This window comes from Monodelphis domestica, chromosome 3, assembly GCF_027887165.1.
Source record: "Monodelphis domestica isolate mMonDom1 chromosome 3, mMonDom1.pri, whole genome shotgun sequence".
NCBI lineage: Eukaryota > Metazoa > Chordata > Mammalia > Didelphimorphia > Didelphidae > Monodelphis > Monodelphis domestica.
This window is the reverse complement of record NC_077229.1, coordinates 18,940,658-18,957,585: the sequence shown is the minus strand read 5'-3', so window position 1 is coordinate 18,957,585 and position 16,928 is coordinate 18,940,658. Positions and strand designations below refer to the sequence as shown.

The 16,928-nt window shown below is 58.8% G+C and overlaps 2 protein-coding genes across 6 annotated transcripts in view; both read right to left on the bottom strand.

Annotated features, from left to right (window-relative positions):
* PATZ1 (POZ/BTB and AT hook containing zinc finger 1) overlaps positions 1-14,908 on the bottom strand; it is a 68,899-nt gene extending 53,991 nt beyond the window's left edge. For 4 of the 5 annotated variants that reach the window (XM_056821463.1, XM_056821461.1, XM_056821462.1 and 1 more), the window contains exons 1-2: positions 13,414-14,908; positions 12,526-12,589 (exon numbers count right to left, since the gene is read on the bottom strand). In XM_056821463.1, coding sequence (XP_056677441.1) covers positions 12,526-12,589; positions 13,414-14,768 — 1,419 coding nt within the window. In that variant the 5' untranslated portion in view covers positions 14,769-14,908. Of the gene's footprint in view, positions 1-8,003; positions 8,918-12,525; positions 12,590-13,413 lie in introns of those variants that run through there. The other variant, XM_056821465.1, reaches the window with a different exon arrangement.
* LOC130458038 (spidroin-2-like) lies at positions 14,906-16,242 on the bottom strand. The gene is made up of 2 exons (XM_056820924.1): positions 15,682-16,242; positions 14,906-15,521 (listed from the first exon to the last, which is right to left on the bottom strand). The coding sequence occupies exons 1-2, from the start codon at positions 16,240-16,242 to the stop codon at positions 14,916-14,918; spliced, it is 1,167 nt and encodes a 388-aa protein (XP_056676902.1). The 3' UTR covers positions 14,906-14,915.
* Between the last annotated feature and the right edge of the window lie 686 nt (positions 16,243-16,928).

Here is a 16,928-nt window from a genome sequence, read left to right as displayed (position 1 = left end):
GACAGAATGCAAACAAATACATACAAATCAGGCTATATGAAGGATAAATAGGAAATAATGAACAGAGGGAAGGGAAGGTATTAGGAAGACTTCCTGTAGGAGGTGGGATTTTAGATGAGACTTTAAAGGAAGCCAGAGACCCACAGTTGAAGGGGAGAAGGTGGAGTGTTCCAGGCATGGGGGACAGCCAGAGAAAACACCTAGGAGGCACACTGATAAGAGGGAAATTTCCTCAAAGCTCCTACAGGATGGGGAGGGAAAAAAGCCCTCCTAATTGACTGGGTCCCTGAGATTCCATTTCAAAGAGGCTCCCAAACTGCCTCCCCATCTGTCAGTCTACTCTGGGTAGAGAAGGCCCACCTTTCTGTATCCCCACCAGGAACTGGGCTGGCCCAAGTCACCTGGCTGCTAACAGACTCAGGCTGCTCATCTACTTCCCAGGGCAGATGGGAGAATCCAATAAGATCACTTCTCAAACCTTAAGGCACTATGTAAGAGCTAGATAGTTGTTGTGGTTACAAAAGCTCTTGAGAGACCACATCATGATGGGTAAAAAAGCTGGTCCTAGGAGCCAGGAAGATCTGGGTTTCGGTCCTATCCTTGACATCTTAGCTGTGTGACTCTGGGTAAGTCTCTTAACCTCTAAAGCGTCCATCTACATTGGCCAAGAAAGGGAGTTTCCTCTACAGGTCCAGTGCTTGTCCCTGGACAAGTTGTTGTCAAATTCTTCTTAATTCTGAATCAAAATACAAACCAGAGTCCGGACTTCCCCTAACGAGTAAATGCATAAGGTTTTTGAACAATTCGTCAGTGGCCTAGCCTCGATGAAGCACCTGTGCCTGGCCCTGCACTAAGTACTTTACAAAAAGGATCACCTTGGATCTTCCCGCTAACTTTAGGATCATTCCCATTTGATGGATGAGGAAACAGGCCGACAGAGGTAAAGTGACTTAGATCACTGTGTAGCAGTAGACTTGGTCTAAAGCCAAATCTGAACTCGGCTCTTCCTGATGCCAGGCCCAGCGCACTAACCCTGAGCCACCAAGCTGCAGAGCTCAGCTAGGTCACATCTAAGTGAATTTGAGGGGAAGAGGCTTATTAGCCTAGTGTAGGCCGGGTTCCCTTTCTGCTTGCTTCCTATTAAGCAAAGACCTCAGAAGGAGCAATGAAATCCCATGAGCTTGTCCTTATGGACCACAGGGAACCCTATGGGGCGATGGAAGAAAGACCTTGATAGAACTCCAGCTCACGCCATGAAATGACGAGATTCCGATTCCATGGGAATTATTAGCCCAGGAAAGGAGACACTTTAAGTGCACCTGAGACTAAGCAGCTAAAGCCCTCCTTCCCCAAAATCATCTATCAAATATTCACTCATTCACCCAACAAGCAATTATTAAGCACCTACTGTATGAAGTGTGCTATGATCTGCCTGAGATAGAGAGAGACAGGGTCTAGACCTGTGCTTCAAATCCAATGTTGAAGAAAAGCAGGAAACCAAATAACTCTGATACCAGAAAGTGAAATAAAAATAAACACTGTATAACACCTACTCTGTGCCAGGCATGTATTAAGTATCAGGGACTTTATAATATTATCTCATTTGATTCCCCACAACAATCCTGCAAGGTAGGTACTATTATCCCCTTTGAGGCAGTCCTAGGTAACGTGACTTGCTCCTGGTCACCCAAGTTTTGTTGTTGTTCAGCTGTATCCAACTCTTGGTGACCCTATGGACTTGCCCACAGATTTTTGTGGCAAAGACACTGGAGTAGTTTGCCATTTCTTTTTCCAATCTGTCCCTATTTAACAAATGAGAAACTGAGGCAAACAGGGGTTAAGTGACTTGCCCAGGATCACACAGCTAGCAAATGTCTAAGATCAAATTTGAATTCAGGTCATCCTATTAACTGACAGTGATGGGGATAGATACAAGTAGATGGGGTCTAAGCACAATGTCCTGAGAAATTTGGGAAGGGAATCCAGGGAGACTTTCTGGCATATGAGTTGGGTTTTGGAGGAGGAGGGGCAGGTTTCAAATCCTTCACAGAGCCCTTGCTAGTGGGATGCCCTTGGATAAGTCAAGAAAGGGCTCCCTCTAGGCCTCTGCTCTTCTATTCCAAGAGAGTGTTGGATTTGCAGAACTCTAAAGCCATGAATGATCCTCTGAAATGAGGGATGTGAAATCAGGCTGAAAAGGCAAGTAAGAGCCAGATTAACTGAACAAGAGATAGTGAGGATCATGGGAAATAAAAGGATAATTTTGATTAAATTAAAAAGGTTTTGCCTAAACAAAACCAATGTCACCAAAATTAGAAGGAAAATAGGTAACTGGGAAAAAAAGATATTTGCAGACAAATTTCTTTAATAAAGGTCTCATTTCTCAAATACATAGGGAACTGACTTAAATTTATAAAAATAAGAGCCATTCTCCAACTGACAGATAGTCAAAGGATATGTACTGTGGTTTTCAGAAGAAATCAAGACTATCCTATCTATATTAATTTACTTATTCAGTGCCACACTAATCAAGCTACCAAAAAACTATTTTATAGAACCAGAAAAAAATAACAACAAAATTCATCTGGAAGAACAAGAGATCAAGAATATCAAGGGAACTGATAAAAAAAAAGTGAAGGACAGTGGTCTAACAGCACCAGATCTTAAAACTGTACTATAAAGTAGTCATCATCAAAACAAACTGATATTGGCTAAGAAATGGAAGGGTAGATCAATGGAATAGACTATCGGTAAATAACCTCAGCAATCTAGTGTTTGATAAACCCAAAGATCCCAGCTTTGGGGATAAGAACTCCCTCTATGACAAAACCTGCTGGGAAAATTGGAAAACAGAATGGCAAAAATTAGGTTTAGATCAATATCTCACACCCTGTACCAAAATAGGGTCAAGATGGGTATATGATTTAGACATAAAGAGTGATGTTTTAAGTAAATTAGGGGAATACAGAATAGATTACCTGTTAGATCTGAGAAGAATTTATGACCAAACAAAAGAAAAAGAACACCACAAGATGTAAAATGAATAATTTTGATTATATTAAATTTAAAAGATTTTATACAAACAAAACCAACATAACCAAGATTAGAAAGAAGCAACAAATTGGGGGAAAATTTTTATAACAAATTTTTCTCTGATGAAGGTCTCTTTTCCAAATACATAAAGAACTTAAGTCAAACTTATAAGAATCCAAGTCATTGCCCAAATGATAGTCAAAGGATATGTAGAGGGAGTTTTCAGATGAAGAAATCAAAGCTATCAATAATCATATGAAAAAGTGTTCTAAATCCCTCTTGATTAGAGAAATACAAATTAAGACAACTCTGAGGTACCCCCTTATACCTATCAGATTGACCAATAGGACAATAAAGGAAAATGATGAATGTTGGAGGGGATGTGGCAAAACTAGGACACTAATACATTGCTGGTGGAGTTGTGAACTGATCCAATCATTCTGGAGGGCAATTTAGAATGATGCACAAATGGCTATAAAACAATGCATACATTTTGATCCAGTAATATCACTATTAGGTCTCTATTCCAATGAGATTCAAAAAAATGGGAAAGGACCTGTTTGAACAAAAATATTTATAGCTGCTCTTTTTGTGGTGGCCAAGAATTAGAAAGTAAAGGGATGTCTTTCAATTGGGGAATGGTTGAACAAATTGTAGTTCATGATGGCGATGTAACACTACTGTGTTGGAGGATTTTAGGAAGAGCTGGAAAGACCTCCATGAACTGATGCACACTGAAACAAGCAGATCCAGGAAAACATCGTACACAGAAACAGCAATGCTGTGGAACAATCAATTGTGATAGACTTTGCTACTAACAGCAATATGATGGTCCAGGACGATTCTGAGGGACTTATTACAAAGAATGCTGTCTACCTCCAGAGAAAGAAGTGTTGGAGTAGGAATGCAGATGATAACATATGATTTATCACTTGTCTACCTGGTATATGTTTTGGAGTTTTGGTTTTATAAGATTATTCATGTGAATAATAGGGAAAACATGTTTTGCATGATAATTCATATAGAACCCAGACTGAACTGTTTGCCAGCTCTTGGGAGGAGGAGAGGGAAGAAGGGAGGAAGACCATTTGGATTCTGTAACTTTGGAAAACTCATGTGGAAATTTGTTATTAAAAGAAAAAAAATAAAAAATAAACATTATCGACAACCCCATGAAAAAAGTGCTCTAAATTGCTACTGGATTAGAGAAAAGCAAAGTTAAACAACTCTGAGATACCTCCTCCCACTGATCAGAAACGACAAATGCTGGAAGGGATGTGGGAAAAAAGGGATGCTAATGCATTGTTGGTGGAGCTGTGAATGGATCCAAGCCATTCTGGAGAGAAATTGAGAATTATGTCTAAAGGGCTATAAAACTGGGCATACTCTTTAACCCAGCAATACCACTACTGGGTCTGGATCCCAAAGAGAATTTTTAAAATGAGAAATGACCTATCTGTACAAAAATATTAATGGCAGCCTTTTCTGTGGTGGCAAAGAGTTGGAAATTGCAGGGAAGCCCATCCATTGGGGAATAGCTAAACAAATGGTGGTAGGTGACTGTGATGGAATCCTACACTAAGAACAGGTGAGCTTCAGAAAAACCTGAGAAGACTTAGATGAACTGATGCACCGAGATGGGCCGACCAGGAGACAGTAACAGCAATATCCTACAACAATCAACCCGGAATGGCTTAGCCACTCTGGTCAAGCCAACGAGCAAAGCCAATTCAGAAGGACTCCTAGTGAAAAAGGCATCTGCTTTCAGAGAACTGATGGAGTCCGAGGGCGGGCTGCAGCAATTTTTTCACTTCCTTGCTTCTTTCTTTGGCAACATGGCTAACAAGGAAATAAATTTGGTGTCACTTCACATGTATAATGGCTATCCTATGGCTTGCCTTCTCAATCCTTGGGGGTAGAGGGGAGGGAGGGAGAGAATTTAGAACTGAAGAAATTTTTTAATGAAAGTTAAAAAATTGTTATTCCGTGTAATTAGGAAATTTTTTAAATTCCATTTAAAGGATGAATTTTAAAAATAAAAAATACTCGCTTAAGGGGCTCTGAATGCCAGGGTCAGAAGTGTATAGCCCTAATGACATCAGGCTATGGAATGATACAGCTTGAGCCTTCGTTACATTCTCCTGACTTTAGACACCCAGAAATAATCTTCTACACAGGCATTGGGCTCCCCGACCCTTAAGCTACCAGTGTGATCTTATCTGATTCTCCTCACCCTCCCGAGGCCTTTGGAGCAGGCTTATCCTAGCTTTACAGCCGAGGAAACTGAGGCTTGGAGATTTGTGTCCAGACTCCTCCTTCAAGCGGAAACGTCGGTCACCCACAAACCATCGGTCACCAGCGCCCTCTCCCCAAGGCAGCCCCCTCCCTGCCTGCTCTCGAAAAACACGCAGGAGGGCCGGAAAGGGCCCCGGGCACGTCACGTGAGCCCCACTGCCGAGCTTGCTGCTCTGCTCGGGCCAATACTCGGCAGGCACTCGGAGACGGAAGGGGAGGCTTTAAGGGAACTTGGGAAGGCTTCAGACCGTTTACTGCTGACCATCAGGGAGCAGCGCCCATCCGAGCTCCAGAGGGCAGGAGGCAGAGGCCGAGTGTCTGCCCCACGTGGCGCTGGGAAGGGAATACGAGGCTCCAGAAAGCATGGAGTCCCCCCCTCAGGCCACCCACTCATCGGGATCTCGCCTGATCACTTCAAGACGACGGTCAGCTCTCCCTCGTCCCCTTCCCGGGCCAGACGGCGAATCCCCAACCGGCCTGGCTTCTCTCCCTCCTCACTAATCCCTTCTGGGCCGGCCGGGCCTCTCCCCATGCCAGTCAGCCACTGGGCACTCGGGGAAGGGAAGCCCCATTTAGCTTTTACCCAAGCAAACATCCTTTGAAAAGCCCGTCGGTTGAGGCAGACGTAAGTCCTACCCTAACGTGGCGCCCCGAAGTGATCATCGTGCCTTTGTGTGAAGCCCTTCAAGGACGGGGAGCTCAGCCCCTGCTGAGACTTCTGACAGAGCCCGGCTCCCCTGCCCCCGGACTCCTGGTTCCCCAATCTGGGGCCAAGAAAAGCGAGTCTCATCATTCTTCAGCCGCTTCTCCAAAACACAGGACGTGCCTGGAGACGGGCAGGCCGGCCACCAGATCTGACTATTGGAGTCTCCCTCACACCTCGGCCCAGACCGGAAGCTCTCCTCCGAGAAGCTGACGGTGGGGCTTCGGCCCGGGGAAAGGACAGGTTCGGAGTTCGAGCCCGGGAAGGGAATTTGGAGGTCATCCGGGCCTCCCTTTATCGAGGAGGAAGCCAGAAACCCCCCGGAATCGCTCCGGGCACCCACAACCGGATGGCAGCAACGCCTGGGAGAGAGGCCGGCCGCGTGATCCAAGAGAAAGGAGAGACGGCGGGAGGCGGGAGGGCCGCTCTGGAGAAGGCCGGGGCCGCCAGCCGAGCCCCCGAGAACCAAACAGGCCTTCCCGGGCACAGAGCCCGGGCACACGGCTCTTGGGGCCTGGGGCTGGCGCCCGGCTGCCCTGCCCACGTAGCCTGCCCCGCTGAGGGGAGAAGTCCCGGCAGGACGCGGGTCCTTCTGGGGCCAGAGCTCTGGGCCGAGTCCTCGGGAGGACGAGGCGGGGAGAGGCAGGGCACCCTCCGCCAGCCAGTCAGGCGCGATCAGAGCGGCCGCGGGAGCTGGCAGCCCTCGTGACTGTCCCCCAGACCCACGTCCCCCTCTAGAGCTTTCAAGGGGCGGCACGGCAGGCCGTGTTCTCTCGGGCCGAGGCCCGCCATCGGCCCCGGCTTACGGACGAGGTGAGGAAGGGGGCACGACTTGCCCAGAGCCACGCAACGAGGAAGTCGGTCTGGAACCTCCGGACGGGAAGCTCAGTCCTGCCCCAAGATCTCCTGAAGGCTCCCCACTCCTCTGCTCATCCCATGCCCGGGAGCCTGGGGAGTAGGCCGGGGGCTCTCCTAGGAGGGAATGGCCCCGAGCACCGGAGGAGTGCCTCAGAGCCCCAAGGATCGTGGAAACATCTGGGCAAACCTCTTTATTTTATAGAGGGCAAAAGGGAGCCCCAGAGAGGGGAGATGATCCAGCCTGGCCTCAGGCGGCACGAGGCAAAGTCAGGATTTGAATCCAAGTCCCCAGCTCCTCCTACATGACCAATGGTGCCTCAAGGACCGAGCCAACACGGGCAAGGGCAGGGCTATACGCCAACACCCAGGCCTGGGGGGTCTATACACGCCCATGGAGAGAGGGAGGGCCAACGTGCAGAGCCCGTGGGTCCGTGCCAGGCCCTGGGTCCAGCTTCTCGCCCATCTAAAGCCCTGGCCCGAGCCCTGAGCCGGGCGCCCCAATGGACAGCAATGCACCATGGACAGCCCAGGGGGAGGGGAATCCTGGCAGCGCCACTGGGCAGCCGCTCTCCTCTCAGCACTCTCTCCCGGCTCCTTCCATCTCTTCCTTCATCGCTCTGCGGGCTTCAGGCTCTTTCTTGACAAGCGAGGCCCTTGGGACACTCCCAGAAGGCTCTACAGACATTTCATCTCACGGCCCGTGAGGAAAGGGGGTCGGGGGCTCCCGAGACCCCTCGCCCAGAGCAGCGGCCCCTGCTCGCAACAACAGAGCCAGCGCGCTTCAGAGGCGCCACCTGAACTCGGGTCTTCCGGAATCCAAGTGGACCATCTTTCCGCCGGACCCAGGAAGGGGGTGCCCTGGGGATGGATCTCTTCCGTGGTCCCGGAGCCCCGAGGAAGCGGCCCGGGCCTCAGGCTAGCCGTCTCCCCGAGGGGCCCAGGCCTGATGCCCGAGCAAACAGCCCTGGCCAGAACCAACTGGCGGGCATCCGGCGGGCACCGGAGTGTGTGTGCACGTGTGCTCGCGGCTTCGGACGGAGGCGGGAGGCGGAGGGCGAGGGGGAGCGAGGCCCGTCGGGGGACCACCGACACCAGACACAAAACACACCAAGGCTTCGCTGTTCGAATGAAAACTTTATCATGGATGGATTCCATTGCGGGAGGCCAGCAGGCCTGGCGGGGAGGGCCGGGACCCTACGCACGTCTACCACGCTCGGAGCCGGTTAACCGGCTTCCACGAGGGTCTGAGGAAGCCAGAGATGAAAGGGGGACCCCGGAGGAAGGGGGCAGCTGCTGCCCCGAAGGAGGCCGGACCGATGGAGGAGACGGCTAGCCAGTGTGGGGCCTCTTGCTGGCCCCCGGGGAGGGAGGACCTCCAGAGCAGCTCGCGCTGCCCGGGGAGCTGCGAAATGGTCCGGGTGCCCAGAGGACCATCAGTCCCCATCGCCACTGGTCAAGAGTCCAAGGAGGGAGAGGCCGTGCCAACGGACCGACTGAAAGAGCAAGGCCTTGCCTGGGCCCCGAAGCCTCCCCCTGGCCCTGGGAAGGGGGCCCCGTGGGGGGCTGTCCCCCAAGCCAAGAAGCCCTGGGATGGGGACAAACCATCCCACCCAGGAAGAGGCTAAGGAGAGAGAAGCGGGGCAGCTCTGGGGCCGGGGCAGGGCGAGCTCCCCGGGCAGCCAGGCCGACGCTGACTGTCCGGGGGCTCCCTCTCCCCGGCCCAGAAAACCGCCCCAAAGGGAGGGCAGGTTACCCCACAGGCCACTGGGCAAAGGCCCGATTCCCCTCGGGGGTGGTCCAGCCCTGCCTCAAGTAGCCGGGCGGAGCGGAGCAGAAGAGGTGGCTGCCGGAGTGTGCTGGGCCCACATTATCAAGGGTCTGGAAGGATTTTTTTAAAGAAAGGGAAAAGGCGGTATCAGGAACAGGGTGGGCCGACCTCCACAAAGCAGGCTGGGCAAAGTCCCATGAGGCCAGGTCGCTAGGCAGAGTTTCCAGGGGCGGCAGGCCGCTGCTGCTCCCTCCCCACACCTGGAAGAGGGCAGAAAGCGCAGGTTACCCCCGGCCACCAGGCGCAACGCCCCGAGCCCCGAGCCCCCCTCTGGAGGCGCAGCCATGGGGCCTAGCGAGCCGGGGTCTGCTTGGGACAAGCGTCGGAGCGGGGAGGGAGGCAGCGCGCACGTCGGCTCCTGTCCCCCGCCCCCAAAGGGGGCCTCGGGGAGCCACGCTCCATCCAAAGGCTCTCCCGGGGAGGGGCGTCCTGAGGGGGCCCTCATCGAGGGGCCTCCACGCTTTCTTCCCTCTCTGCAGCGGAGACCCCAGAAGCCCAAAGGGAAGGGGACGATTCGGTGGTCCCCGAGGCCCTGGGCTAGGGGTCAACCCTCCGAGATTTAGCCTCAAAACTCGAGGACGAAAGTCCTCATCCTGCCTCCGGCCACTGCCACTAGGAGGCGCTAGACCAGACGAGAACCTGCGCAGCGGCCTCCTCCCTGGCTGAAGAAGCCAAGGGCAAAGGAAGACAGTGGACAGAGTGTGGCTGGCAGCATCCTTCGGGAAGGGAGGACTCGGGGAAGCAGGGCTGCAGGGCCACAGGCGCACTGACCCCAGAACACGTCACCACAGACCAGCCATTCTGTCTCTGGACCTCGGCCTCTTCAGAGAGCCAAATGGGGCCCAGGACCTCCGGCCACCTACCTGTCGGGCTGCTGTGAGGAAGGGTCCTAGCCACCTGAAAGCACTTGAAAGAAGACATTGAGGCCGGCGGCCCCCTAGGCCTAGAGAAAGGCAAGCAGGACCCCAGGCTCTACGGGGGAAGGACAGAGGCTCCAGGACCCCCAGGCTCTACGGGGGAAGGACAGAGAGAGGCTCCAGGACCCCCAGGCTCTACAGGGGCAGGACAGAGGCTCCAGGACCCCCAGGCTCTACGGGGGATAGACAGAGGCTCCAGGACCCCCAGGCTCTATGGGGGAAGGACAGAGGCTCCAGGACCCCCAGGCTCTACGGGGGATAGACAGAGGCTCCAGGACCCCCAGGCTCTACGGGGGAAGGACAGAGAGAGGCTCCAGGACCCCCAGGCTCTATGGGGGAAGGACAGAGGCTCCAGGACCCCCAGGCTCTACGGGGGATAGACAGAGGCTCCAGGACCCCCAGGCTCTATGGGGGAAGGACAGAGGCTCCAGGACCCCCAGGCTCTACGGGGGATAGACAGAGGCTCCAGGACCCCCAGGCTCTATGGGGGAAGGACAGAGGCTCCAGGACCCCCAGGCTCTACGGAGGATAGACAGAGGCTCCAGGACCCCCAGGCTCTACGGGGGATAGACAGAGGCTCCAGGACCCCAGGCTCTACGGGGGAAGGACAGAGGCTCCAGGACCCCCAGGCTCTACAGAGGATGGACAGAGAGAGGCTCCAGGACCCCCAGGCTCTACGGAGGATAGACAGAGGCTCCAGGACCCCCAGGCTCTACGGAGGACAGACAGAGAGAGGCTCCAGGACCCCCAGGCTCTACGGGGGAAGGACAGAGGCTCCAGGACCCCCAGGCTCTACGGAGGACAGACAGAGAGAGGCTCCAGGACCCCCAGGCTCTATGAGGGATGGAAAGAGAACCAGAGGCTCCAAGACCCCCAGGCTCTACGGAGGATGGCCAGAGGACTAGGGGTTCCAGGAACCCCAGGCTCTACGGGGGATGAAAAGAGGACCAGAGGCTCCAAGACCCCCAGGTTCTATGGAGGATGGACAGAGGACTAGAGGCTCCAGGACCCCCAGGCTCTAAGGTGGATAGACAAAGGACCAGAGGCTCCAGGACCCCCAGGTTCTACAGAGGATGGACAGAGGACTAGGGGTTCCAAGACCCCCAGGTTCTACAGAGGATGGACAGAGGACTAGGGGTTCCAAGACCCCCAGGTTCTACGGAGGATGGACAGAGGACTAGGGGTTCCAGGACAGAGGATGGACAGAGGACTAGAGGCTCCAGGACCCCCAGGCTCTAAGGTGGATAGACAAAGGACCAGAGGCTCCAGGACCCCCCCAGGTTCTACGGAGGATGGACAGAGGACTAGGGGTTCCAGGACCCCCCCAGGTTCTACGGAGGATGGACAGAGGACCAGAGGCTCCAGGACCCCCCAGGTTCTACGGAGGATGGACAGAGGACCAGAGGCTCCAGGACCCCCAAGTTCTATGGAGGATGGACAGAGGACCAGAGGCTCCAGGACCCCCCAGGTTCTACGGAGGATGGACAGAGGACCAGAGGCTCCAGGACCCCCCAGGTTCTACGGAGGATGGACAGAGGACTAGGGGTTCCAGGACCCCCAGGTTCTACGGAGGATGGACAGAGGACTAGAGGCTCCAGGACCCCCAGGCTCTAAGGAGGATGGACAGAGGACTAGAGGCTCCAGGACCCCCCAGGTTCTACGGAGGATGGACAGAGGACTAGGGGTTCTAGGACCCCCAGGTTCTACGGAGGATGGACAGAGGACTAGAGGCTCCAGGACCCCCAGGCTCTAAGGAGGATGGGCAGAGGACTAGAGGCTCCAGGACCCCCCAGGTTCTACGGAGGATGGACAGAGGACTAGGGGTTCTAGGACCCCCAGGTTCTACGGAGGATGGACAGAGGACCAGAGGCTCCAGGACCCCCCAGGTTCTACGGAGGATGGACAGAGGACCAGAGGCTCCAGGACCCCCAAGTTCTATGGAGGATGGACAGAGGACCAGAGGCTCCAGGACCCCCCAGGTTCTACGGAGGATGGACAGAGGACCAGAGGCTCCAGGACCCCCCAGGTTCTACGGAGGATGGACAGAGGACTAGGGGTTCCAGGACCCCCAGGTTCTACGGAGGATGGACAGAGGACTAGAGGCTCCAGGACCCCCAGGCTCTAAGGAGGATGGACAGAGGACTAGAGGCTCCAGGACCCCCCAGGTTCTACGGAGGATGGACAGAGGACTAGGGGTTCTAGGACCCCCAGGTTCTACGGAGGATGGACAGAGGACCAGAGGCTCCAGGACCCCCAGGCTCTAAGAAGGATGGACAGAGGACCAGAGGCTCCAGGACCCCCAGGCTCTAAGGAGGATGGACAAAGGACCAGAGGCTCCAGGACCCCCAGGCTCTAAGGAGGATGGACAGAGGACCAGAGGCTCCAGGACCCCCAGGCTCTAAGGAGGATGGACAGAGGACCAGAGGCTCTGAAGGACGGGCTTCCCCTTCCTCCATTCGCCTGCCTACACTCGCAGAGCAGAAAGCAGGCAGCGGGGGGAGCGGGCAGGGGGAAGAGATCCAACAATCTGCTAACACAGAGCCGGGGTGTGGGGGCCTTCAGGGACCCATTGTTCCGAGCCATCCCTCTGTGCCACGGATGACTGAAGCGCTGGCTGGCCTGGGGACGCCGGGAGGAAGGGGCCAAGCGGCAGAGCGGAGCCCGACCAAGCAGCTGAGGCAGGGCTGGGGGAGGCGGAGCCCCGAAGGTGGCGGCAGCGACAGAGGTCGGAGGGAGAGTCGAGGCGTGCAAAGCGTCTGCCAGCTGGACGGATGGATGGCTGCCCCCGCGGCCCCCCGCCCCACGCACACACGCAACCACTGGCTCCAGGCCCGCCTGACGGCGCCCCCTCTCCTCCCCAGCCCCGAGCCCCGGCCCCCCACGGGCCCTACCTGACATTTGTGCGGCCTCTCCGAGGTGTGCACCTGCTTAATGTGCCCATTCAGATGGTCTGGCCTGCAAAGGAAGGAGAAACAAAGACTTTCAAAGGGGCCCCTGGAGAAGGAGGGACGGGTGGCGGGACCCTTCCCGGCAGCCCCACAGCCCAGCCCAGCCGGGCTCCAAGGGAGGAGGAGGCCCCCGGCTTCCCTGTCCCTGGGGCCAGCCAGGGCTTCAGAAGGGGGCAGGGCACACCGGCTGGAATTTCTCCTGGGGGGAGCCTCCCCCCCCAGTCCCCCATCCCAGGGTAAAGCAGCTCTGGACGCAGGGCTCCCCTCCCCCACTCCCTGGGGACCCAGCAGAGCAGAGCAGGGCAGAGCAGGGAGCCTTAATGGCCCAGCGGAGTGGTTAAACCTGCTGTCTGGTGAGGCAGGTGGGCAGGGGCCTCGCAACCGGTAAGACTGGTTCGAGGGCAGCGGGAACAGCAGCCTGCTTCCTGCTCCCCCGCCGGGCCCCTCTCGGAGGCCCCCCAGTCCCCAGGGCTCCGCCCCGCCCCCCCCCAGCACAGGGTTCCTCACCCCCATGGCCAGGAGGCCGGGGCTGGGCAGAGCTCGGGCACCCAGGCCATGGTTTCAGCAGTAAGCTCAGCTTGTGGCAGGGCGGCTATGGGGCCAGCCCTGGGGGTGTGAGGGACCCCCAAGGCCCTGGAGCCCAGCAGAAGGGAGCTGAGCCCCCCCGCCCTCGCCTGCCCTGAAACCAGGGCTGTGTCCAGGCAGAGCCAGCCCCTCCCCCTGGAAGGGCCCCAAGCAGGCTAGACACACAAAGGGCTTTCAGAGAGGCATGGAGGGGCCTGGCTCAGGGGCGGAAGGGCCCCCCCAAGGCCAGGGCACGGCCAGGCTTACCTGGAGAAGCCTTTCCCGCAGCTCTGGCAGATGTAGGGCTTGCCCACGGAGCCGTCGTGCGAGCGGACGTGATAGGACATCCGGTCTTTCCGCTTGAAGCGCAGGCCGCACACGGGGCAGGAGTAGGGCTTCTCCCCGGAGTGGGACAGCTTATGCCGGTTCAGGTGGTACACGTCTCGGAAGATCTTGCCGCAGATCTCGCAGGCCACCTGCTTCCGCGTCCGGCTCCTCTTGCGGGGGCCGTCGGGGTCCTCGGGGATGGGCAGCCCGTTCTCGCCCACCCTCTGCGGCGGGATGTCTATGTAGCCCAGCTGCAGGCTGGTGACCCCGTGCTGGGCCTCATGCTGCCGAAGGCGGTTGGCATCGGTGAACACCTTCCCACAGAGGCCGCACGGGAGGATGCCCGCCTCTCGGAGACCCCCCGGGGATCCGAACATCATGGAGTCCAGCAGGTTGGCTTTCCTGGGCCGGCCTCGGCCCCGCTTGCCAGTCAGGGGTGGGGCGCTGCTGCCCACGTTCTGGAAAGGGGAGGTCAGCAGCTGTGGAGAAAGAGGGCCGGCCACCATAGGCAGGCGGTCAACCCCTGGCAAAACGGGCAGGGAGGCCTGGCCCGCGATGGCGGCTCCTGCGGCCCTGGCGGCCTCGTCCTCCGGCTGCATGCTGCCCGCGATGCCGTTGCCATTGGGCCCCAGGCCGGCCCCATTGGTCATGTCCAAGGGGAAGCCCAGATCTGTGGCTCCCGGGGGGCGGAAGAGCATGATGTCGGCTCTGGCCGGGGGCACCAGGATCTGTACGTTGGACTGCTTGATGACCTCCTGGCAGATCTCGATGACAGAGCGCATAAGCAGGAACTTGGCGGCTGTCATGAGTTCGGGGAAGCTTTCCAGGCGCACCACAATTCGGGAAGTGTAGGCGAAGTCCAGGATGTCCCCAAAGACCTTGGAGCTGATCGTGTGCATCTCCAGCTCCCGGCTGGGCCCGGCACCCGCAGGCCCCGGGCCCCCAGCAGCCCCGGTCACGTCTTGTGGGCCCCCTGCGTCCGGGCCTCCGGGCCCGCCCTCGGCCAGCTGCGCACTGAACACGGACTCGAAGTACTCGCTGCAGGCCGCCAGAACCGCGCGATGCGCCGGAAAGCTCTCGTCCCCCACGCGCAGAAGCACGTCGCAGAAGCGGCCACCATTCTTGCGCTGCTGGTTCAGATTGTGCAGCATCTCCGTGCTGTGGCGGCTCACCTGGTACGTGTAGCAGCCGGACGAGGGCCCTGGGGCACCGCCAGCCCCGGCCCCGCTACCTGCGCCAGCCCCGCAGGACGCCGCCGCCGCCGCCGCCGCTGCATCCCCACTGACCCGCTCCATGGCTGCAGGCAGGCGGGCGGGCAGGCACGAGTGACCAGTGGATGGGAGCTGCTGCTGCTGCACGTGCGAGAGGGCGGGCGCTTCTACACCTGGCGGGCCGCCTCTCCCGCCCACATGCCCGCTGGGAGACTGCTGCTGCTGCTGTTGCTACTGTTGCTGCTGCTGCTGCTGCTTGGATGCTTCCCTATTTCCCTCCTGGCTGTCTGTAGTCCGCTCAGCTTTGCTCTGGGGGCACCCAGGTGACTGGCTGCCTGGCGGGCCTGGCCAGGGGCTGGTTGGGCCCCTCCAGCCGGCAGGGGGCGCCGGCGCGCGGCTGCCGAGAGCGAGGAGCGCGCGCTCCTTGGCCCGGGCCGCTGCCGCCGCAGCCACCGCCGCCACCGCCGCGGGGGGCGCGCGCGCCGGGGCTTCTGCTGCCGCTGCTGGGGCCGCTGCTGCCTGGGCCTCCCCGCGAGATGCGGTGGCCGCGGCTGCTGCAAAGCCAGGAAGAGACGGGCGGGCGGGCGGAGGAGGCGGAGGCGGACGGAACAAAAGGCCGCGGTGAAGGGAGCCGAGCTGAGCCCGGCCCGGCGGGATGGGCGCGCGCCTCGGAGGCCGGGCCGGGGCCGAGGCCTGCGCTGCTGCGGGGGCTGCGGGCGGCGCGGGGCCGCGAGGCGGAGGCGGCCGGCGGCCTTGGCCTGCAGGCGGCGGGCGGCGGGCGGGCGCTGCACCGCCGCGCGGCGCGGCGCGACTCGGCTCCGCTCGGCTCGACTTGGCCTAACCTGGCCCGGCGCGGCGCGGCTCCGCTCCCGCTGCGGCTGAGCTCCGGCTCGGCTCGCGGTGTGTTCGGAGCGGCGGCGGCGGAGGAAAGATGGCAGCGGCTGCACTTCCTTTTGCACTTTCACCCCTGGGGGGGAGGAGAAGGAGGGGGCGATACCAACAACACCCCCCCGCCCGCCGGCCCGGCCCCCCCGGCCCGCGCCGCCGCCGCTGCCGCCGCCGCCCCCTGCCCGGCCGCGCTGCCGCCGCCCGCACGTGGCCGCCGCCCGCAGCCTCCCGCAGCCTCCCGGGCCCGCAAAGTTTGCACTTTCTTTGTGCGGCCCCGGCCCCCCGCCCCCGCAGCTGCCGCCGTCGCCGCCGAGGATGCGCGGCCCCCCCTCCCCTCCCCCCGGGCCGCCCCCCCCCGCCGCCGCTTCCTGCCCCCCCGCCCGGCCGCCTCCGCCAATGCCAGGCGGCCCCCGCCCAGCCCCCCTCCCCTCTCTCCTCCCCTCCCCCCGCGCGGGGGCGGGGGGCTGCAGCCCGGCCCCCCCGGCCCGATGCAAACGAGCCTCTGCCGAGCCAGCGAACCAGCGAGCCAGCTCGACTCCCACCAGCCAGCCGGGCTCGGCCGGGAGGGGGCTGCAGCCCCCGGCCCCGGCCGGAGAATGGTCGGACCCCCGCCCCCCAGGCCCTGCGCCAGAGTCGAGGGGGGGCGCCGCTGCGGTTGCCCGCCCCCCATCTCGAGTACCCCCCCCCGGCCCGGGCTGGGGACAGGGGCCCCCCTAGCCCCTCTTTCTTTTCTCTTTTCGGGGGGAGCGGGCGGGGGAGAGAAAAACCCCAAAGAAGCTGCAGTTTGACAGTTGGGCACGGAAGGGAAGCCCCCGGGCACCGGCGGCAGCCCTGAGGCCCGGGCCCTGCGCTCCGGGAGGTCCCCAGCACCCAAAATGCACGCGGCGGCAAAACTTTTGCCCGATTCCGAACTAAACACTTCCATTTGAAAAGCGGGGGGCTGGAAAAGCATTCTGGGTATTAGCATGCAAATGAAGCGAGCCAACTTCCAACTTTACTGCGGATCCCAAATGCCGAATTTACTATAACACGCAAAAGCCACATGCTCCCCACCACGATCGGCCTGCGCCTGCAGCTGGCACTCCCAGCCCACTGGCTCCCTGGCTGGGGAGGGTGGGGCCCTGGAACAAAGGGGGAGCACCGGCAAGCTCGCAGCTCCTCCCGCCTGGGGTCCCTTCCACCGCTCTGGCAGTCCCTGGCTCAGTGGGTCCCGGGAGACTCCCCAGGGACTGTTCTAGAGCCTGCCCGACCTAGAAGGAGATTTCAGACGGACAGAACCTCCTGGGCTGGCTCGAGAGAGCAGAGACCCCAGAGCTCACTCCTTACATGCTTCTCGGGGGAGAAAGGCCACAAGGA

What these genes read in the sequence shown, in the direction of transcription:
- LOC130458038 (XM_056820924.1), bottom strand. Translation starts at nt 16,242, where the DNA reads ATGGGGGGCGGGCAACCGCAGCGGCGCCCCCCCTCGACTCTGGCGCAG. An exon ending in CGGGCGGGGGGGTGTTGTTG is followed by an intron (nt 15,522 to 15,681) that starts GTATCGCCCCCT and finishes GGGCCAGGTTAG; the next exon opens with GCCAAGTCGAGCCGAGCGGA.